Raw genomic sequence first — 19,700 nt, forward strand, 5'->3', positions numbered from 1 at the left:
AATTACCTTTACACGTGGAGGCGTGACCCTGGGTCGGTTTTACGGTGAAATTGTCCTCCTCGTCGTAAAATACGTAGCTGGCATTGAAGCCGGTCCCGTCCAATCTCTCGTTGCTCTTGAAAGTGACCCTGAAGAATTTCCCGTCACTGTCGACGTCGAATTCCTTCAGTTGGCCGCAATGCCGGGAATACTTTCTATCGCGTGCCATGTAATTTGAGAACTCGACGAAGTCACTCGCCGAGGCAGCTCCGCATCTGAAAGATCGATTGCAATCGTTATCGCGTCGTCTGCCGTTGGGGTGTAGAATAGGTGTCGAGGAATAAGGGGGAAAGTAGATAGGGGGATGGGAATGGGGAGAAAATAAATACAGAGGGTAACAAAAGACGGGGTGCAGGGTTCGCTCTCCGCGGGCTACGTAGCCTTTTTTCGCGTAAATTGCACACCGTCACGAAGACGCACGGTGAAATATTGCCGGAGCGAGGCGTGAGCTACCCTTTGGGCCAAAGGGTTTCTGAAAGGATTACGAGCAATCTCGCTCTTCAAATATGAATTCGAGCTAAATTAGGGAAAAGCTCTCTACCTGCCGTTTCGAGTCATTTTCTTTTTTTTTTTTTTTGGGTGGGGATTTTTTCTTTTTCTTTTTTTCGCCCCCTCACTCCGTGAGAAACTCCAGTTGTACTTTGCAAATCACCTCGACGTGTAAAGAACCTTTTACATTCCCATCACGAACTGTTCTAATTGAACAAACGTTTTAACCGAAGTCATGTGTAAGGGTAAATACAAATTTGTTCACACACGCACACGCATGTTAGAGGAGGAGAGGCTTGGCTGAGCAAGGATTACGGCCAGCTGGTCAGTCGGTCATTAAATTTTCTACGAGAGAGTCTGCAGCTGTCAGACTTGGCCTTAGCAATTTACGAAATTTCGATGGTACAATTTTTTTTTACAATCATTATTTTTACGTTCAATACTAGTAGAAACGAACCAAAGATAAGAATTCTCCTCTAGATACACCTATATATTTATCATTTTTAAGTTTGAATTATCGTTGACGGAAGATAATTATCGAGATGATAATGAAATGCGAATTGTTACATGAATTATGATTGAATAAAGTTGATTCCAAATAAATAAATAACGATCTGAGAGGAATATAAATAATACGTCATTTTTTTTTTTTTATTTGCATTACTTTAGTAAACGAACAAGTAGTTAATTACATACGTAAGGCAACGTGTGCGGCACGTATCTTTTTCACAGATTCAATGCTGAAGTTACGTCATAACTTGGAATTTCATCCATTTTTTTCTATTCTTTCGTCGAAAAAAGTCATACTTCTAGCTGACGGACAGTGTGAAGACGTTGCAGAAAAATACCGAGTAATTTGTAATAAATCATCGATTCTCGGTGCGGAAGAATCGGAAAAATAGTATTAATAAAAATTCGCCACCGATGTAGTAAAAATATTTATTCTTTGCCAGGTCAACGAAGCGCTATACATCGTAAGTTACGAATAATAAATGGTGAATATTGCCGCGTCTGTCATCGCGTACGATGAAATCTTTCCCTCGATTTTTCACGAAAAAAATCTCGAGATGATCACGTCTCTCGCTTATGGCTAGGTATGCCATAAATTGATATCGTGGCTCCCACTTGGCAGTTCCATGAGTAATCTAATTTCATTTATAGCTCCACTCCGAGGCCTTGTGCGTACGTATATAAAGGCGTATATTTTTCTATACAACCTGCGACTTATTACTTCGCCATCCTGTCCTCGACTAGAATCATCACATAACTTTCCCATCCTCTTACCAGTTCATTCTTTCTTTCATACCTACTCAATGTTTTATTAATATATTTACGTTCCTCGACGATGCTCGATCGATTTTTGCCTCACATGCGTGTACGCCTTACCCGTATAAATATACTACATATAATGTACATATATATGTATACATTTATTGGAAAACTGATCGGAAAGTAAGATTACCTTATTTGCGATTCAACAAGATATTTTTTTGCGCTTCGAAGCCATGCTGGATAGGTGAAAAAAATAATTATTACAGACGTTTGGACGGGAGAGAAGAAGGGAAAAAAACACGTTTTGCCAAAAATATACCCTCGCAGTAGCGTATTTGGAATTGTGGAAAATTTCACCTCATTTCGCGGCAAGTTTTGGTTGCGAATCCTGACATAAACTGACCCTGGTAAAGTAAATTGTGTATAAGCTTGCAAGGATGTACGTATAAGGAAAAAAACACTACATGTCATAGTACATATGTACCAATGTATGTACATATGTGCGCTTATATGGAGTTGTACGAAGCTACTTCAGTTTATACGTATCAATTGTGAGAAGGAATTGGATGTTTCACTCGAAGAAATTGATACATCAGGAAGGCATGGCGGTGTTGTTATGAGAGGATAAAAGTAAGCAAGATATAACGGCAAGAAAGATAATCCATCCGAAAAGTTTGTTGAAAAAGGAAAGAGGAAAAGTAAAGTATTATAGGTACAAGAAGCAAAGCGAAGGAGAAAAAGAAGGAAAAAAATTAAAGGAACGGACGGCTCACTCTGTCATTTAGTGAATGCAAAAGCAAAACTGCAAAAACAAAACTGCGGAACTTGAAGAATTCGAAATACTTCAAATGACTCTGGTAGCTGCTTGACTTTCAGTTGGTTATACTTAAGTATAAACTTCGTATAAATTCGCACGGTTTTATCTAATTTTCACGGTTGAATCGAAAAAACAATTATTTGAAGCATCACAGCCTTGTCCGAATAACCGATAGGTAAACTCGAACGTGATGTAGATGTTTTTAAATTTTTAACCCTGACGTACTCTCGTATGAACATCTTCAGAGTGTAGCTTTAGCAATGTAACTCTATATAAAAGAATAGGCAGCTTTGTTTGTTCCGTTTGTTTATAAAACGAAACTCCGAAAGTTTCAGAACAAGAGTAAATGAGCGAACCACAAAGAGAGGTGGCTTTGAGAAGGTACAAGTTCTTTTTACTTGTTTTCAACACCCTTTGCTCAAATTCAACCAGCCTTGACTCTGACAATATTGAAGTTAACTTTTGAAACGAGGGATTTAAAAGAAGGATAAGGTTTGAATAGCTATGTAGATGCACGGAACGTGCTCAACAGTTTTTATCCGAGATCGCTGCGGCGCTTTTTCATCGTATAAAATTAATTTTTGATTTTCGTAACCTTTGAAAATCACTTTTTTTTTTTTTAATTTCAGCGAATCTTCACGTTTTCGAATCTCTAGAATACGAAAAACAAGTTTTTAGAAAAATGTCGGTCTGAATGTCGGTTTGTCGATCTGTCCGACAAACTCCGCGATGATCTCGGAAACGTTTCGATGAAAAAATTTGAAACTTACATGATTTTACAATCAAATAATGGGCATGAAAAAATCCCATGTCCCATTCAATTTGAACCTCCGGTTATACTAGAAATAAATCCATTTTCAATGTCTTACCAGCAAACATATACTTTTCCCTGCTTATTACTTTTTCCAAATAAACGATTACGTTTTTCACAGTTTATATATTTATTCTTTTTCAAATGTATAAATTTTTTGTTACACACAATTTTTTTTTTTGAACATCTCTATTAAAACTCTTTCGTTTGGCTGTCAAGTTTTATCAGTCTCAAATTTTTCACTCGGCCGTTTTCGAGATAATCGCTCAAGTTTATTGGACTGAATAACCGACTCTCCCCTTTTCACTGCGATGAAAATTATTGCGAAAAAACAATGTTTCCGGCTTGTTTTTGTCAATAAAGTTACAGGTACCAGCACGGGTAAAGACAGCCTGCGCAGAGGCCAATAGTTTTGCAAGGACCGCCGTCTCCGCGCCTTTGAAACGGCCGCGGCGCGAAGATATATTTCGAGATCTCTCGAGGGGATTGAACGGGTCCGTTTAATTCCCACGAAAACGCTCGTTACACGGTAGTTGGTACGAATCCCAGATTTATAGAGCGCGGAAGGCAGAGACGGCCAAGACAGGGCCTTGATATCAATTACTCAATTTGCAATCTCCCAGGTAGGTAACTTTGAAACTTGCTAGGTATCAGCCAGTCTCGGAATACGTGATATACCGTGTATCCAAAGATTGGAGAGGAATCCTTGCAGGCGAAAGGAGATATATACATATACATATATATGTATATATATATGTACGTATATACACACAGCGCGATATGTAGCGTTTCTAGCAAAGGGTGCATGGATGGGGGAGGAGGAGGAGGTGCTTGATGAATTTGATTAATTAAACCATAACACCCCCACCCGCAACCCCCCGTTACAATTACGAACATCACCGAAGGCGTGTAACTCGATTTTGCCGGGTGTTAAATTCAATTTTCACTTGTCGCTATAATAATCAGCCGAAAGTTGAACGGGGCTCGTATTCAACTAGGGTCCTTTTTATTTTCAAATTTTTTAAACTTCGTCGTGGCCGCCTTCCAGATTGGTGGCAAATTAATGAATAGAAATCTCCTTCAAAGCATGAAATTCTCCAAGCCCTCGTGCAAGGGCTGCTAAAGTTTGTTGTTTAAGATACACACGTTTTCATTACAGCTTCGGTATGAGTCTCGTAGCGGGTTTGCAAGAACCATTGGTTTGCAAAAAAATCTGTTACTGCGAGAAATCAGTGTACATATTGACTCCAATCTTCAATAATAATATCAGCATCGTCTGTAAAGCGCTCAATGTCAGCTGTATCTAATTAGAATTCAACGTTTCTTGAGACTCGTATCAGTAGACAATTGGCATAAATCGCTCCGGTAGCGAAGCTGATATTTATATCAATTAGTAGCATCAATTTATTTCTTACGCATCGAGATGTTTTGCAAACAGCAAGCCCCGCGATCAAATATATACATTTTAAACAGCAGATTTCTCATTATTTATTCCAACATTTTTTCCTCGACTTACGGCAGCACTCCTTCGACGTCAAAGTAGTGAAAATGGAGGTGAACTCGCTCCTTCGGTTGCCCGTTAAAGAAGTAATGGCACTCCGTGTCTCTCGGATAGTAGCCGGGGTAGTTTGGCGAGGCGAATGTTCCGTTTCGAGTCTCGTTACTGTTGAACACGAACGCGCAGGGATATTCCGGCAGCTGGCGACCCGTCGTGATGCCGAAATCTGTGAACAGGAAAAGAAGAAGATTCCCTTTATGACGGCGTCCATTTTTAACTCATTCGCGATAAAATTGTCGAAACAGTAGGGTAATGAATGTTTTATTTTAAACAACTTGTTTTTCATTATATTGAAGGGAATTTTCAACAACCTGCAATTGAATGCATTCTTTTTTTTTTCAATGATAATATTATCGGAAAAATACTTTTTTTTTTCCTTTTCCTTCGTCGTGTCGAAACTAACCGGCAAGTTTCAATGAAGGGTGGTTCGTTTCGGTTCGTAATGAATTCATTAATAAATTCACAGCTCCTCAACTAAGCGACAAAGCGTCGTATGCAAAATAATTATAGGTCAAATTTAATAAAGTTGCACCATATTACAATATGTATATATATATATATATATATATATATATATATACACACATTAAACTTTGTTCAAACTTAATTTCAGGCAATTTCATAGAAAGTCCATTAAATGTTAGCATTTCCTCTTCCAGAAGATAAAAAAAAACTTTAAAAAGAATGCGATCCATCGAATATTATTGGCATAGGAAATTTTTTTTTCCTTTCGAGGAGAGAATTATTTATTCCTGCGCTAACGGTGTAAGATTCATTTCAATCAATTAAAATTTGATTTATCGAACCTATTTTTTAAGATTGATTGTATTGTTAGTTTTTTTCAGTCTCTTCTTTTCTGGATTAGATACTTGATATTTTCTCAATCGTTAAATAATAATCAACGTAAGGGACGCGAGCATCGATTTAATCACTCTGACAGATGAGAAAAGTATAAATTTAACCGCGGTGTAATTATTCTTCATGGATACAACAATGAAAAATCATAATAACAAACCGCTTTATTCTTATAATCCACGTCAATTCGATGCCAAGATTCCCGTCGTTATGTATTTGACTTCACGAGCAACGTTTGCTGCTTCGCAGTTTGTACTTTCGTTCAACAAAGGGGAGAAAGACGTCATTCCATTAAAATATGTTTTGAGTAATGGCTTCTTCAAGATGTCGTCTCGGTTTCTATAGAATCGACCTGCACCGTAACCCTCGAGATTCTGGTCGTACAAGTAGGAGACTACGTGTAGAAGTCTTTGAAATACTTCGTCTCTTAGTAATAATACCCATCGTTTTGTGCACTGTATCATTCAGAAGAATTCATTTTCAAAAAATACACACAGCAATGAGGTTATTTCGAATTGGAAGTGATGGATAAGGAAAACAGATTTGTGAAAGTGAGATAGAAAACAATTTTAAAAAGATGTTTGATCGTACGAAGAATATATCTTTTCTGTTTCTATCACGGGACGCACTTCGAAACGATTAATAATATAATAGATTTAAATCTTTTCGACACTCTGAGATAGCACATTTTATTCGAAAGATTATTTACTGAAAAATTACTTCTTAATCATAATCAATATCGGTGCAAACTAGTATAGTTAAATATTTAACAATGTTAATAGACTTTGTAGAAAATAGTATTCCGAATAAAATAAATCATTGTAGAGTAAAATCAAACGAGTCTATTAGATTCTCGACCATTTTTAACCGATTTGAAATCAGGCATCGATATTCCGAGCTTCTATTTACGTTGTAGTATTTTCTATTTTTGTATATGTTTGAAGAGGTCTTCCTGATTCACGATCATGAAATTTGATAAATACCAATGCGTCGCTATCTCGTAGTAAAATTGATAAAAAGTGTCGAATTGTATGTAACGAACCTCCTCCTTTTTCTCTAGAATCTAGGTAGATAATGGACGAATAGAATTTGATTTGTTTTCATAAAACAAACTTCCAAAGCACACTCGCAGCCACGTAGAAAAAGGAGCTGGCTGCTTTTGTCCATTTCCGTTCATTCTCGTTCCACCCATCGATTTGCCGATGTGTCCACTTCCCCCGAAACCCTCACGGACAACTCAAACTTCACCGGTTTCATTCAAAATGACGAACACATCGAGCGAGGAAACTACAACCGGCGACGAAGAGTCGCCGATTTCTTATATTGACAAAAATTGAAACAGAATCTGATCTTTCAAGAGAGCGACACTGTCTCTTGGTTTTGTCTTCTTCAAGTTCCATTAGCCCCGTACTAGAAATCGATCAATCTTCAGACACCGCGTTTCATAAGTGCCGAGCAAAGTTGCCTCAGCCACATGCGATATCAGAACTGATCCTCACTCTATTTCTATGATTTCCTCACGCCATCCCTCTCGCTCTCTATTTTTTCCGGGAACGAGAGAGGGAGAAAGAGAGAAAGAGAGAAATAGGGGGGGGGGGAAGAAAGAGATCGATCCTCTTTGGGTCTCGCTTTGTGTGCTTTGTTTCGTGTTTCATCACTGCCTTCGCACATTAGATCTCGATCGTATACGTGAAACTTTACTCTTTCGACAAACTTCGTCGCCTTGGTTCGCAAGCGAAATCGAACCTCGCAGGGAATTAAGGTTTCGGTTGAGATCTTAGGATTCTCGCCAAAATTAACTTCGGATGAAGATGGAGTATAAATTTTGAATAAAAATGCGGACAAAAACTGCATGGCGTGTAGATTTTCCCGTCACTCGTATTTCAGGTGCTTAGTTTGCTGGCGAATTGAGGGAAACTTTGCATCGAAGCGCCGTGATGCGACTGACAACGAGCCGGGACACACAAAGCCGGTTTATATAGCTGGGCAGATTGTGGAATCGATTATCCGAGAATCCGTGATTAATATTAATACATTCTAATTAGGTTGGCATTATTAGGGTATTTGCGTTAAGCTGTAAATTCATCGACAATGCATGTGCATACAGTGTCGCGTTATAATCAGGTTCAATTTTGCACTACGTCAGCGTGATTTTGAATTCTAATTAACTTCCCCCCCCCCCCCCCCCCCCCCCCGCCGCCGTCATTCCCGTTACCTGTATCCCCTGCGAACCTTCTATCGCATGTGTAATTGTTGATAAATAATTTTACCACAGTCACACTTCTGTCCCAACGTTTGATTGAACGGAGCGGATTTGGAATTCCGAATTTGAAAATTTCCGAAAGGTGAAAAATTCCGAATTTTTGTGTGGTGAAACTTGAAGTAAAGTAATCAAACTTTCACGAAACATCAAAGTTCCGAATGGCCCGAGAGCCGATGCTCAAAGTTTCGAAAGTTAAACTTTGTTGTTTCTTAAAAATTTGAAACCTTTACTTCGAGTTTCGCTACCAAATAATTCGGACTTGGGCGTTTTCGGAACTTTTCAAATTGTCTTGCCTACAAACACGCAAGGCAACGTGATATTTTTCAAAAAGATACAAACCGCAGATACGCGACGAGCAAAAAAAGACATAGACCGAAAAAAGGCAGGCAAAAAGGTTGCGATCTCGTGAACGAGGAGTAGCCAGACATCATGTACATGCTTATACAGGGCTATACAGGCTATCTGTATAACATATAGACGAGCAAAAAGTTTTTAGCGTGAGAACCGCCGTCCGAGCTGCAAAGTACCCTTCGCGCGATAAAGTGTAGAATTTATTTTATCTCTTTGACAATTTGTTCGAATGGCACGAAACGGCTTCTCATGGCGGAAAAAAGTTTCCAACCCTCCCAGAATTTTCCTTCTCGAACTGATTTCTTCCCGCCGAGTGATTCTCTTCGTTTTTTTAGAGCGGATGCACCGCCCGAAAGGCACATACTTCAGAAACCAAGTATCGAAAATTCGGATTTAGGAATTTCGTCTCTTATTGGGAAAACTGAAATTGGAAAGTCTGGGAATTTTTTACAGATAAAAAGTAGAGACTGACGGCAGAAGTATTAAGTCCAATATCCGATCCGAATGGATCCATAAGTTACGTATAATTGAATCAGATTAAATAAAAAGAAAATTCGGATCTAAGTAGATATGATAATTTTTCCGGCAGAATGAAAATTTACTCGAATTTTTTCACACGTGACAAAAGCACTTTTTCACTCTTGTTGATACTCAAAATTTTGGTGTCAGAAATCCTACAAATTTTATAAAAACGAGAAGACAAAAGAACTTCGTCTTAAATTGATCACATCGTTAAAAAGTTTTGTCACATATGTGTCGACGTAATATTATTTTGAATTCAGCATAAATTTTTTCCCCAAAAAATTGCCATTTTTAAATATTGTAACGAAAGTATTTTTTCCGAATCGGCTCGGATGGCAATATCTCATCTTTTCTCACGCAGCGACCCACGTTCTTACCCTCGAAGACTTTGTTCATCCCCTGGGTGCGTTTCGTTCGCTCATTTATTGCGGACAGGTCATAGGACACAGAGGCATCAGCTATCCAGCACAGTTGGACGCCACCTCGACATTTCGATATCGGATTTATGGAGGCGAGCGAAGATTCATAAGGCACCCAGCCACAAAAGTACATATCGTCCTTTCAATATTTTCAATTATTCGTGTCAATCAGAGATTTATAGACATTTTTCTACGCCGCCCTCCGCATGAAACTGCCAAACTGAGAATTAATTTATTCGTTATAGTTACTAGAAACTATCGTACGAGTAGTGATCAGAAAACACGCCATATTTTTTCACGGTTACAGCTGCTGCAAAACTTACTTTCATTTTATACTTAAAACTGTAATTTTCATTTGTGGTAAGAATGAACGTAGTTAAAAACTTTTTTTATGGAAGTGACTTATAGAAATTGTAGCAATTGTTGTCCATCATAAGAAGTATTCATTTAACACAAAAAGAAAGAAGATTTATTATTAAGGATACAAGGTTCAAGCTATAAAGAAAATTGTTTAGACATGTACCTATTTATAGATGTAAAATTGGTCAATGTCGTTTTATTATTCATTCCGAGTGAATTTCTCTTTTTGTTAGGTGAACTGTATGATGTATATATTTTGTTTTCATTTAATAAATAAATAAATCATAGGTGCATAAATTTGTATAAATAAAATTGTAAATATTAATCAATTTTAATCATTCATCCGTCTGTTCTTTCATTCGCAAGATTAAATACGCCTTCTCTATATATAAATGTTCATTGTCAAATTTAATTCGATCATTTTTTGTGACTAATCTTTTATTCAAACGATAACAGTTTTCCATTTTTAATCAGCTTTTACTTTATTGTTGTCAAAGCGGGTTCTGTAGTTTTTTGGTAAAAAAGGCAGTAGATATTTCAATCACGGATTTTGTCAAGCTGTTGAGCCACGTTTTCATCATACAGACTTCATTTTCGTAAAAGGCTTTTCACTTTTAATTATTAAAAAATTGTTAAGATTGTAACGTGTTCATTTACATTAAAAAAAAAAAATGTGACCAGATTTTCTTCAATAGGAAAAAAAAAAAAAAGCAAATGTAGATTGTGAAATTAGATACCTTTAAATGTGCGAATAGGTTGAAAATGTTGACTACGAGGTATTGATTAGATGTTGTTCCTTCGGAGACTTCTCGCAGAGTGAGAACCGATGAAACTCATTCGTCCACGAACACTTCTCGCTTTCGCCTACTTTTCTTATTTTTATTTACGTAGTAGGCGCGATATTTAAACTGTTACAAAATTTTTCTCGGTACAATTTAGGTTCCTTATCGCCGTCTCGAGTGCGTTATTTTATTACAATCGATGGAGAATGCAGCAGCCCGTTATTCACGTGTGTTAAACGCGTAGAAAGTGCGCCAGTCCGGAAACTGCATTTATTTGATAGGTTTTCTCTTTCGATCTTTTATTGTTTCAACTGTACGTACTCTTTTTTATCTCCACTTCCTCATAGTTTACAACTTTATTCTTTTAACGAGTGAAACTTATATACATAGGTATATAACACATACCTGCGCATTGAATTGCAGTTCACGAGCTGAAGGAATTGTTAGATAATTCAACGAAAAGCACTTACAGTTTGATTACTTCACGGATCAACGTTTATTTCCAACTATCGAGAGATAATCAATTCGGTATTTTTTTTTTTTTCATTTTCGTTCAGTCATATTGTCTTCTCGTGTGATTCTGAAAGTTTATTCGATCAGGATGAAAGCCAAGCTGCAGCTTTTTCTTTCCAGTTTTCATTACGAATGCGTAATCAGTTTCAACTTTTATAATTTTTTTTCGTTCCTTCTTCTTACAAAACTTCATCGCGTTGTTCTCCCTTGAGTAAGAATTATTGCATAATTTAGGAGGTTAGCTACACTGATCGATTGTCGGTAAAATAAAAAAAAACTTTCTTTCGGCCCCTGTATTTCTTCTCTTTTGCTCGGTCAATATTTCGAAGGAATCTTTTTTTCGCAAATCATTACAGGAAGTGGGTGATTTAAGCCCTCGACCTCGATTCCGGGGAAAACTATGAAAGCCGTGAGTCTTGATAAGCCGCAATTTACACGCGAAGAGGCCGTGCGCAAATCCGCCAATATGTTTGGAGGAATAGTTAACACTTCCAGGGGAGCTTATAGGATCTATGACGTCATTGCGAGGGATGGTATACCGCGATACGTTCCGCATGTTTCGGCAAAAAGGCACGTCCCGTAAATCGACGATCGATCAAAACTTCCAACCAGAGTTCAAACCCACCTGCTTAATATAAAGAACGAAATATTTGTTAAAGACATTTCTCTTCGAACGATAAATCGATGAATGTGAAGAAACTTTAGAGAAAATTTGCTGCCGGAATATTCTTGAAAAAATGTAGCCACCAAAGTCCGGTTCATCGTTTAAACGAAAAACGCTCAAGTGTGAAAAGGTGAATTAAGTAACCTTCGAGCTTTAATAGGCGGACACCAGTTTTGAGGATTATAGTCGATTTATCTTCTCAGCCAAATGAATTTATAATCACAATTAATCACCAAGAGATTTTATCTAGATTGCTTCATAAATACCGAGCATCAACTATTTTATGTTATAAACCTGTCAACGCGAGGCGATAAATTCAGGGGAGATGTGGAAAAAATACAGTGTCGAGATAAACGAGGATAGCCTGGCAAAGTAATTGAAACTTTTTCGAAAAATCAGTGAAATTTTACAGGGTTTATTTTCGGCTCATTTCAAAGTGATTAATGCGTTTCAATGACTTTTAAGATATTCGATCTCTTCGTTATTTTCATGTTTATTATTTATACTCTACAGTATTTAACATTTTTCTCGTACCGTTGCTTATCAGTTACACAGGGATTCAATATTGTTTGAGTAACATAGTGGCGAAAAAATTCGGATTCGAATTCAATTAATTGCCTTGAAGATTTTTATTTTCATTCTCACGATATACAGTCTCTTTAACTTGATTATACGTACCATAGTTTGTCATGTGCTTAACAAAACGATGTTGAGAACAATGAAGAAACAGTAAATTCGTCTTTACACCGACAGACATGGATTGTGAGACAGATTGTTAAAACCAACGAAGCTTTGTAATAGATAGAAATATATGTACGTATAGATGGGCAGAGCGAGAGGGAGAGAGAAAAATAAAAGAGAAAGTCAGAAAGACCGTTTGACTTCCATATGTTGACACAAGTTAAAATACGAACTTGCAGTATTTTCGTATACTTATATATATATAGGTGTATTTGCTTCTACTTTCTAGGAGAAAGATATATTGGAAAACTTTTGTTTTGTTACCGTTCACGTGTATAATGCAATATCGTTCCTAAAAACACAAAATTCGACACAGCTTGCCCGAAACAATCGAAATAAAACTAAACGAGGTATCGAAGTTGTATGCAGTGCTTGCTGGATCGTTCACAAGACTCTCTTTCTCTGTATATCCCAAGTTTGTAAAGAAATATACCAACTTCTGTGCCTCTCTCGATATTTCTTCGTGGTTAAATTCGCCTAACCAATAACTTCCGGAGATGTGATGGGTGTTTTTTACTTACCGAAGGGTTTCTGAATCATCCATCATGCCAAAATGATGAATTAATAAATAACTTTCACAAGTGGCTTATCAATTCATCAGACATGGTCAGAATTTTCACTGAAAATGACGCTTGACCATTTTTTTATTAAAATTTATTTAAAAAAATTCTAAAATTTGATCCTTTAATAATCGTGGGGAAATTTTCTAAATAATTGAATACTTTGTTTCTTCAAAATGGCGACTTGACCTTCATCCAACATCTACTCTACGCAAACCTTGCGAGATTTCAAAAGCAAGATACGAAGGCTTGCACACTTCATACACGAAACTTAACAACTTGTCAGGGGATATTATTGCACACTTGGCCACTTAAAACCGGAAGTAGGGCAAAAGTCAATGAACGAGTATCCAACCAACCGCTTGCAGCCTCGGCCCCGGGTTCTATCGTATAACCGGCAATTTCTTAAAATTGATAAAGTTTTCAAAGAACTTTTATAATACCTGCCCGTTCAATAACCTTCGAGTATACATGTATATGAGTACGTCGTATATCAAGGACCCATGTATAACGTTACACTCGCAATCAGGTCAGCGAGTATGCGTATAATAGACGCTTGAGACACGACTTAGGAATTAATGCCTGATTTTCCACTAAATTGATTATTTTTCCCCGATTGATCGTGTATAATCGATTATTTTTGAAACTCGATAGATCGACAGACTCGAATATTTTTCCTCACGATGGGTTTCTGTTTTTTAATCCCATCAATGACGCAAAACAATATCAATTTATGTGATTAAGGTATCCAATTATTATCACTTATTAGTCTCACTTAGTAAGTACCTATTTGTTATAATTCGCGAATGTGAAATGAATATTTTCACCTGAGCTTGAAAAATATTTTTTAGGAAACTATAAATTATTACAAAATTTTGCCGCCATTAAGACTACGTATTGAAATTTACGAAATTTTGGCTGCAAATGCACCGTTGATGAAAAAAAAAAAAAAAAATACAAATTAATCGACTAATCGATTAATTTTTACCGAATTAATCGAGTCATGTTCGATGGTTTTTGTCCACTCGATTATTCGATGCATCGATTATTTTTAACTTAGCGGCCATCGCTGTGGGGCATTGCCTGCGAGCTTTTTGCAAATTGTGTGTCTGTGTGTGTGTGTGAAAAACTGCAAATTAAGGAGGCCGGTTCGCTGAAAATCGATACTTTTCGATATTCAAATTCAATGACTCATTTCATAGTTTAAAAGACGATTCGATGTAGCCATTTGTAAAATTGAATATTTTACCATGCCAACATGATAAAAAAGATACATTTCACTGAATTCGTAGAAAATAAACTTACAAACAAAACGAGACATCGTGGGGCGAAATCTGACAATGCTATTACGTTTTTGTTCAAATTCAAAGCGATATCAAATTAAGTATAGACATCCGAACCTTTTGTGTAATTAGCTATATTCTTGTATTTGTGAATACATCTTCATAGCTTACAAATATAATAAATCGATAAATACTCAATCTACGACTATCTCGTAATAAAATTTATAAGTAGTGTCGATTTTTGTCCCGCTAAGCTGCCTCAATACTTTTGATATTGAAACAATAAAGTAGGAGCGTATAAATCAGACATGATTTAAAAAGAAGCGTCACGATGCCCTCTGCAGAATTAGCATAACGATCACATCATTAGCCGTAAATTATTCGTTGTTCGTCTCATCGACGGATTTTTCATGCAGAAGTCATTTTTATGCATTAGCCCACGCGTTTTGTGAATTAGCAAAGACGTAATCTTCGAGGGCTTGTTTTTGTGCTTTCATGAATCACATTATAACTCAATGAGCTAGAAGTCGAGCACAAGCTAAATATGATAACAAAAATATATATATAGTATTCAGATTCGTAATCAGTGACTCAAAAAACCCGATACCAAATTTTATCTAAATCCGTTTGGTAGATTTGATGTTCCACTAAAAGAGTTGAATGGGGAAATCTACCCTCTTGGGGCACGGGTTGGAGTTGAGATAAGAATTCAAAAAAATGAGACAATTAGTTTTAAATTACGTGGAGCTAATTTGGCGGGCGCGCTGGTCGAAATTAAAAAATTACTTTTCTAAAGAGCACCCTAAATTATGTATAGATTTCATGCGCAATGAAATTCAGCACTGATGAAAATTGTTTCAAACAGCTTTAGAAAAATTTTCGGATTACCGAACTCGTCACGTGCGGGAAAAAGACAAGGGAAAAAATCGTCAGCCCCTTATCCGTCGTCCACTTTATCGCATGGCGAAGCTACTTGAAGCGTGACATAGTTTAGGAACGGCGTACTTCCGTAGCGACAGCTTAGACTGCTAGACAATCTAAGCAAAAACTGTTATTGCCAAACTTGGCTTCTCGAGTTTAGTTATGGCGTCAATCTCCGCGAGCAAAGCGGCGACGTGAATCCCCTGCGATATCGGCGCGACTCGAAACGCCGCAGTCGTTTTATAGATAGATGGTAAGGATTTTTGGCGTTCCGGGATATCCCAGGATTTCGAAAACTCTTTAATCAGCGAATAGATTCGGCTGTAAAAAAGGCAAATCTCACGAGTGTTCGTTTTTTATTCATTCGTTCGTCAAAGTCGATCGCCGTGAATTCAGCTTTCAACGTAAAATGAAAATGCTAATCTAAACACAGTGGAAATAATTCGCAAAGGAGCTTGTTTTTTATTTAGTATTATTTAATTGTACCAAAAAAAGGAAGAGTGAAATGGGGCTCCGGATTTTCAACTGAACAATCCCAGGTTTCAGTAGTTTATTGATTTGCAAGAATAGACACGGTTTTCATTACCATACGATTCAAATGAAGCGTAACGAGGTTGGAGCTCGAAGTTTTGAATTGTTTTGTGCACGTAAAGGTATGTTTTACATGATAATTAAAACGTGGGTGAATTTGCATTTTTTGTATCCAAGGAAGTGGGCGCTTTGCTTTCAAACTAAAAAACTTCTTATGAATAATGATGATCGTTCACCTAGTCCAGCTTTTCATGCCATCCCTGTTTTTCATTTAACGGCGGAAATCGATACTGAATTTAACGAAGTACGATGTAAAATATTTGGTTGAGAGAATAAAAATATTTCCACGTCTTAATTGTACATCATAATCCCGAGAATATAATTTCAAATTGGGGGATAGGCTTATTTGTTTATTTTATTATCGTCACGCCGGATCGTAAACATCGATTATTGTCGGGTGCAATAATAGAGTAGGTGGAAAATTCAGCAATGATAATAATTCTGCACCGTTAGCTTTATTCCGGGTTCATTGCAGTTCTGTGCTGATAAATGTTCGCCCTTATAAATTAACAAATATGCCGAGTAGAAGTTCACTTCCCAAAGCATAAGGAGCGTTAAATACATCGAACTACTAGAGCTCACTTGAAGCGCGTTTCAAAGTTGTGAAAGCTAAACTTTCGAAAGTTGTAGTCGGTTTTATCATGCTGTGAAAAACAAAGTCTCACCATTACACGTGAAAGTTTCATCTAATCGTATAACTTGTGAACGAAGACAGGAATTATAACTATGCCTCATCTTCTCTCCGAATGGAGAACAGAAATTTTTCACTAATCGCGTTAGTTAGTTTAAGGGATCTGTTCAGGTTTGAAACAATTTTGTGTGAATAGAATCATTTGGTCTCAAAAAAGTTGAACAATATATTTGATATTTCGAAAATGTCGATTCAAATACTTCAGTTTTTGTTTCAACCTTCTTAAAACTTGGAAAAGGGGTTTGAAATGTTTTATACCAAGATGGGAATGCATGGAACGTTTTATCGAATCTTGAGTTTTCAGCTGAATTTTTTTTATTTCTGAATACTCAAGCGGTCGATTCGCCAAAATTCAGGAATTATAAACATTCCTTTCTCATCCGCAGTTATTAAAATGTCAAAAACATATTTCTGAGTCGAAGGAGATGATTTTCTGTGATAATTTCAATGTTCTTCATCGTGGAAGATTTGAAAAGGTATTCACTTTTATAATTAATAGCTTGCCAGACTTTTATCAGTGCGATTTTTACACCGTGGAACATCCAAGCCGTTTTATTTGATCGTTTAACTTGTTAGCTGCAGGGCTGACCGATATGTCGACCAGAAATCAGGTTGGGAACTCCAAATAAGAAATGTATTGGACTTTTTTATAAATTTCACGTTTAATAAAAGGTCGATTTGAACTGATATTTCCCTGCTGTTAACAGGTTAATGACACATCCCGAGTTTTCAATATTCTTTCGCGATTGATCGACGAAACAGGATTTATAAACAGCAACCAGGAAAAAGGCGAAAAGCGTATTGAAATCTCATCAAGTTTCGGGAAGAAATTTCAGATTTTTTTCTTCCGCAAGGCGGTTACAGAAACGAGAAATCGACAGGTGAAAGGAATCGTGAAATACTTCTAGGGTGAAAATTGGAGTGAAAAAGTTTTAAGCAGCTTTCATTTGCAGATATTACGTAATTTTCAAATTGCTTTCGAAAAGTCGGATTTTCAACGCCGAAAACCTATCAGGCCTCTCTCGCTTATTTCGGCTCGAATCTGGCGGCTTAAACCGGCGATTAATGATTAGCGCGTTTCATTTCCAATCCACATTAGCACGCACCTGTCGCTGACACGCGGATTTTGCCAATAAATTGACAAACGTTCTCGCATCTGAGATTTCCACGCGTGTTCAATCGCAGTAATGCAGAAATTGGCACTGTGTCGTACTATGCATATTAATATCGCTCTCTCAGGAATACTCAAGGGAAATTGAAATTTTGACGGAGGTGTCACCGACAGGGGAAGAGACGGATAGATGGATAAGTAGACGGGCGGAATATGTAGAAGGAACTTGAACCGGTAAAACTCGAAGCCATCCAACCTTCCGGATTCAGTGAAGAAAGCCGAATGCTAAACTTGCGGCAGTGAATCTACGTATTTCCCTCCTTCCCTATTTCCTACACTGGTTCAAGTGAAACCGTAACGAAGGTCGAATCCTTTCCGTACTCGGAAGTAAACGATGTGTGCAATTTTTTTGAATACTTTTGCAATGTAAGACTCTCCCAGAAGAATAGTCTTTATAATTATTTCCATTTTTTTTCCATAAGTTTTGGGCAATAGCTGCAGAATTTATATCGATATTGTATTAAATTCATGTAAGCATTTTTATTTGGTCTTATTTGCATAGTATAAGTTGAAACGAGTAATTATTTTCTTCTCGATGAGAAAAAACGAACTAGTTGCACAGCGGACTTGGCTTATAGTTCGTGATAAAGTTAGTCGAACGAAAAAATAATATTATACACGATTATGCTCGCGATTATAGATGTAGAAATGTTCATTAAATTATCAAATTCGCAAGTTGCGAAGATCCCTAAAAAAGATAGAAAACACTGAAATTATAAAAAAAGCGTTTCGTTTCACATCGCTTCAAAGTGGTAAAAAATCTAGCACATCTGTCCGATTTCACTCTACGACGGCTGTTTCTAGCCACAATATTATCTTCCATAAGTTATTCAAAACAATTTTCTCACAACCATGTTCTAATATTCGGCCAACGATCCACCTCAACAAGCGATAATAGAACAAGAGAAAAAGCTCGAATGATCCAGATATCGCCGACCTGCCGAAGCACGACATCTCCGTAATACCGTCGAGCAGAAAAATCGATCTGCATATCAAGGTGTTGAATAATCCATGAATAAATATCCGCGATAAGTTTGTGTTACTAAAATTGCGGCAACGCGCGTACCAAAATTTATACGTCGAACAACAAGGATGGCTGGGAGCGATGTAATCGTACCCGTGCACGAATAACATTTTGCCAAAGTTGTCGGCAGGCCGTAGGGCAGTTTCCAGGGTATTTCGTCAACCGGTTTGTATTCGGCGAGGGCTCACAGCCTCGAGGGTAAACCTGTGCGACCTTTAGCTTCGCCAAGGAACACTTGTGAGAGCACTTTGGGACCTACTATGGAGTATTCATTGAGGTCAGGGAAAACCGTTTCGCACGTATCCAGGAGAAGGGGTTGAGGGCTAATTTCCGAGTGGATTTCTGCCTAATTCCCTCTTTACGCTGCTGTGCTTACACTTTCAAAAGGTATCGGCTCTCGGGATGAGAGAGAGAGAGAGACAGAGAGAGAGAGGGGGAGGGAGAGGGAGGAGAGTTTGACTCCTCGACGAGCTTAACCTTCCCCTCCCTTTCTAATTCACAACCCTTTGTGAGACGAGTATTGCCCAGTTTTCGCACGGCGGGAAAACCCTTGATTGTTATTTATTATTTACGGCCCTGGATCTTACAGAAATTTAAAGAGCAATGGAGCAGAGTACTTACTCTCGGTGAAGGAGTAAGTCGCTCTGAATCCTCTCACGTGTCTGGAGGAGACGATGCCGTTGAATTCCAGCGAGAGCTTCGGCCCGTTGCTCATCAATGGTCGAGGCGTCATCGAGCCGCAGAACGCGTCGATTTTCTCCATCTTTCCGTCGATCAGGACGTAGGCCAGGAGCGAGTCGATTCCGTCGCATCTGAAATTGTTCGAAGTAATTGAGAAATTTGTCGCGGAATGAAGATGCTGAGATATTTGAGTTTGGAGTGCGATAACCCAACTCGAATAATTTCGTTTCTGTCGAGTTTTTTGAGGGAATGAAAAGTTGGCGACAAGGAAGAGGAAAAACGTATGAAAATTAGGGGTTAAATGAGTTTCTTATTTGCCCTT

The 19,700-nt window shown here is 37.6% G+C and overlaps 1 protein-coding gene across 1 annotated transcript in view; it reads right to left on the reverse strand.

Annotated features, from left to right (window-relative positions):
* Sol1 overlaps window positions 1–19,700 on the reverse strand; it is a 359,519-nt gene that overhangs the window by 10,646 nt on the left and 329,173 nt on the right. The window contains exons 10-12 of the mRNA XM_046615171.2: window positions 19,319–19,509; window positions 4,945–5,152; window positions 7–254 (exon numbers count right to left, since the gene is read on the reverse strand). Of these exons, the coding sequence (XP_046471127.1) occupies window positions 7–254; window positions 4,945–5,152; window positions 19,319–19,509 (647 nt within the window). The remainder of the gene's footprint in view (window positions 1–6; window positions 255–4,944; window positions 5,153–19,318; window positions 19,510–19,700) is intronic.

The sequence above is a fragment of the Neodiprion pinetum genome, chromosome 1, assembly GCF_021155775.2.
Source record: "Neodiprion pinetum isolate iyNeoPine1 chromosome 1, iyNeoPine1.2, whole genome shotgun sequence".
Lineage (NCBI taxonomy): Eukaryota > Metazoa > Arthropoda > Insecta > Hymenoptera > Diprionidae > Neodiprion > Neodiprion pinetum.